Here is a 4,205-nt window from a genome sequence, read left to right as displayed (position 1 = left end):
CTAGCCACTACTTTTACAAGCATTGTGTGGCCTGCCGGGCACGCCCAGCCACCAGACGAGTGGCATAGGGCCCACCAGGACTCCCTGGTCTGTCCCTGGTTGAGAGGGTCCTTTCATTGGGTTTGTTCCTGGGAGGTCCTGGCTGGCGAGTGAAGAATGACAGTCTAGGGGTGTGCCCACTCAAGCAGAGGCAAGAATCTGTGCCGTAACCTCCAACCACGCGTTCCCAGCCTCACCCTGTGTTAACATGGTCAGGATCTTTTCCTAGCAGTGACACTGGCACAAGCCATGTCCTTCGCTTTATTGAAATCACCCTGTGGCTGGGAGAGACGCCCACAAAACTGCATGGTTCCGAGCCTGTGACTCCCTGATCTGGGCAGCCTGCGGGCTCTGTACTGGCAGCCTGGTCGGTATATGGCAGCACTGTTTGGCCATCGCCTTGTACCCAACCTTATCTCTCTAAGGTCACTGCCTGTGTAACTAATCAGTGACCTTACTCAGGGGCACTCCCTGGGGAACGGGCAAGGCTCAATACCTGCTATAGCAAAGGCAATGACATCTCAGGCTGGTGTCAGCAGCCAAGGGAAAAGCCAGCGCCTGCCTCTGGGAGGAGGTTTCACAGATACTCTACCTGCTAGAGATCTCATACTCTTGAGCATCTACGGCACAGGGAATTCCTGCAACAGTGACAGTTTCTGCAATGTCTTGATGTTTCTGCCCGAGGTTTGAGCCAGTGATGGTGATTCTAGTGCCACCTTCCACTGGTCCAGACAGGGGGTACACCTGCAAAGACATCCGCGCATGTGTAAATGTCACAGTATCTCAGACCTCTGCAGTCTGGCAACTGATGTACAGCACAGGGCCCTTCAACTGCCCCATTACAAACTCTGCCTGGCCAGGTCACTGCTATGGATTCCTTTTACTGGCTTGGACTAGTACCAGGTTGCACCCTCATCAGAAGAAAGGCCATAAAGAACACCATGGTCGGAGCCTTCTTTCCCATATCTCACTGTTGCCAGCAGTCCCCCCCAGAGGTGATAATCCACTATAGACTTCTAAGGCAAGGACTGCCCTGCTTTGTCTTCTCATCAACATGCTGACCACTCCATAGGGCATTTCTGCTGAAGAGTGGGAACGCACAAGCCAATACACGTTACTAGTATTGAAGCAGCAAGCACCATTCCCCCCTCAGCATCAGTACAACAATGAATTGCATGCTGCACAGACGTCAAAGCTCTGTCCCTGAGCAGCATCCAAGATAAACTAAGACAAAATGCAGCACATGGATGTTGTGTGCCACCAGAGGGAGGACAAGCTGACAGCAAAAGGGACACATGGCTACAGACACTTGTCATGTGGCAGTTAGCAAGAAACATTTAAAATAAACAGACAAAAATAATTAATTCCAGTAACCTGTCATGCCTTTCCCATCCTTGCTGTGCTGTTACCATTCGGTTTTGCCCTCCTTTGCCCCAGGCTCAGTTGGGCCAACCTGTTTCAGGGTCTGGCTCGGGACAGCTGGAGGATCCAATCTGTGGACCCTTTCCCCAGCTCCTGAAAGACTGGCGTGCCAGTTTCAGCTCGCATGAGATACAATTGCATCTTTCCCCACTGTTCTCTATCGGCAAACTGAAAGCCCAGCACAAAAGTCTAGCACCCTCACACCACCAAGAGATCACAGTAGAATAGGACTAACTTGCTCTTCAGATGGCCAATGTATTATTGAGCTGCACTGTTCGCACTCTGAGTTCACAGCCCTCTGATTTCAACTGGAGAATGGAGCCCTCCTTGCCCTGGGTGCAGTACGCTAGCGAGCAAATTACTCACAGAGTGAATGAGAGGTGCTGGACAGAGGTCTTCTATCTCTTCCTTGCAGGAGCCCCTGAAGATACAGCTGGGGTTGTCACCTCCACACCACACACAGTTGTACTTTGAGTCAGCTGTTTGGCAGCGGCTACAATCAGTGTGTCCCACAGAGCAGTTGTAAAAAGTCACTGCAAAGGAGGAAAATTCAGAGGCATCTGCAAACATCCCCTAGGGCACAGAATAATCCAGCAACTTGGCATCTTGCACAGAACCCTCTCCTCCTCCCCGCCCTGTGACAAGCAACAGAAATGAGGCTGTATGTTTTCCTTAGTTTCCCTGTGATAGGACTACTACAAATGCAAAAAGCCTCATTCGAGGATTTCTCAATTCTCTTCCACCTCCTCTACCGTCTTTTTGCTGGGGAGGTGTTGCACTCCTACCGTGAAGATCTGCAGCACTGTCCACTCGAAGGTGTCGTCGCCTCTGCACAAACACCACAGCGTTGAATTCGAGTTGAGGCGCTGTGTAACTGTACTGCAAAGACAAAGACCATCAAGACAAAAGACTTAGAGGCACAAACAAGCCAGCTGAATAGGCAAAAAGCATCAGTATCCATCCTGCATAGTGCACCGGTACATACAGCCTGTACGGAGCTTCCTGTGAATGCAGACAAGGCTGCGTTAGCTGGGGCAGTGGCAACACAGGCCTGTCCTCACTGGTTCACACAGTCACAATTCTGCTCTAGAAAGAGTAGCGGGCATTGGTTCACTAGGATGAACATTGAAAACAAATGTGTGCTCACAACAATACCTGTCTAACTTCCTAACTGCATTCCTAAATGGCTAATTCCTATCTACGAGCCACCTGCTCAGAAAACTGCCCAAGCTGGCATTTCTGTAATTTCAGTAGAGCTGAAGAAGTACGATTACAATTGGTCCGCAGGGCTCATGTGCACAAGAGCCTATGTTGTTCCTCTCCCTTAACTATACGAGTTTGTGAACTAAAAATATCACCTCTGCTTGCAAATCTTGCCTTAAGTAAAATCCACACATCATCCAGAAGTGTACATGGCTGTTTTAATTTTGCCTGTTAATCTTGCAATCCACAGGCTAGCTTCCACCACTAAGAACAAAATTGGTATTAATAGCATTTTTCTTTTCACAAAAGGACCACCATCACAGAAGAAGTCACGATCCAGAAAACCATGAACAACAGTGCCTCAAGCTAAAGCAGAAGCGGCACTGTCCTGGCAGGTTGCAATGAGTGGTGATTCAGAGACAGCATCATCCCGTACTACAACAAATGCAGCAACAGGTTGCGTGGCTCAGACTGCACAGTCTTTCTGCAAGTTGAAGATACCAGTACCGCCAGGCAGCAGCATCACAGATGAGGGCCCCATAATGCTAAATATTCTACAAATATTTTTGCGAAATATGCTCTTTTCCCCAAAGAGCTTGCCTTCCAGCCTGCTGTTTTGCTGAGCAAAACCAGCACCAGTGTGAACTCTGAAATGGCATCGTATTCCAAGCACTCACCTGGTTCATCTGGCAGGTGATGTAACAGAGGGACTGGTTTGTTTCTTCTCCTTCCACATAAGCATCCATCACCACTGTCCTCCCCTCCAAATTCAGGACACACTCATAGTCCCACTGCTGGTCCTGCAGAGAAGATACACATGGCACCATTTCTCAACTACATGGAGCTTCCTCCTTTTTTTTGGTTCCCCCTGCCTCTCCAATTCAGTACTTTTTACCAAGCCACTTACTGTGCAAGCAGTGTGCTCCTCATTCCCTTCGTTATGCCAACTCTATGCTGTATTCAAGGGCTCTCTATGCTGTCACTGCCTCTATGTATGAAAGGTAAACCAACACAAAACAAACACCTGGAAGGGAGCACGTGTATGTCAGTGTGGGGAGAACTCAGCACAGGAGGAGGAATTAAAGGAAAAACAGTGGGACTGTGAAGTTATGCCTGTATGTCTCTGTGAAAAACTAGCTTGGAAATGAAGAGTGGAGTACACAGATTAGCACAGTGCACCTCAAAAACCACTGTATTTTTCCTCTCTCTCTCCTGTAAATCTTCCACTGAATTGCTTAGACACTTTCTGTAAAAAAGATGGATATGCATCTGTAACCAGCTCTGCTCCTCTGAGCAGTGCAGTATATCAGGTTTAACATATAAAGTAACAATTACTCTGTGGGCTGCAAGTTCTGAGGCGGTTGTTTGTCAAAGGTTACTAAATCAGTCTTCTGTCTTGAGAGGCAAAGAGAATTTTTATCAGAGGCACACCCAAGAAACATAGCTTTCAAGGGTGGTTTTCCCCATTGCAGAAGTTTCAGGTATGACAGGAATAGCCACATTAACATGAGCATGCCAGAAAGGAAAGGGAACAGATCTTC

At 48.3% G+C, this 4,205-nt stretch overlaps 1 protein-coding gene across 3 annotated transcripts in view; it reads right to left on the bottom strand.

Moving 5' to 3' along the window:
• Nucleotides 1-4,205, bottom strand: part of PLXNB1 (plexin B1) — a 40,876-nt gene that overhangs the window by 20,896 nt on the left and 15,775 nt on the right. For all 3 annotated transcript variants that reach the window (XM_009329939.1, XM_009329937.1, XM_009329940.1), the window contains 4 exons: nucleotides 3,342-3,464; nucleotides 2,247-2,340; nucleotides 1,828-1,994; nucleotides 632-783 (listed from right to left, as the gene is read on the bottom strand). In XM_009329939.1, the coding sequence (XP_009328214.1) occupies nucleotides 632-783; nucleotides 1,828-1,994; nucleotides 2,247-2,340; nucleotides 3,342-3,464 (536 nt within the window). The remainder of the gene's footprint in view (nucleotides 1-631; nucleotides 784-1,827; nucleotides 1,995-2,246; nucleotides 2,341-3,341; nucleotides 3,465-4,205) is intronic.

This window comes from Pygoscelis adeliae, unplaced genomic scaffold, assembly GCF_000699105.1.
Source record: "Pygoscelis adeliae isolate BGI_AS28 unplaced genomic scaffold, ASM69910v1 Scaffold208, whole genome shotgun sequence".
In the NCBI taxonomy this organism is placed as follows: domain Eukaryota; kingdom Metazoa; phylum Chordata; class Aves; order Sphenisciformes; family Spheniscidae; genus Pygoscelis; species Pygoscelis adeliae.
This window is presented reverse-complemented; position numbering and strand designations above follow the sequence as displayed.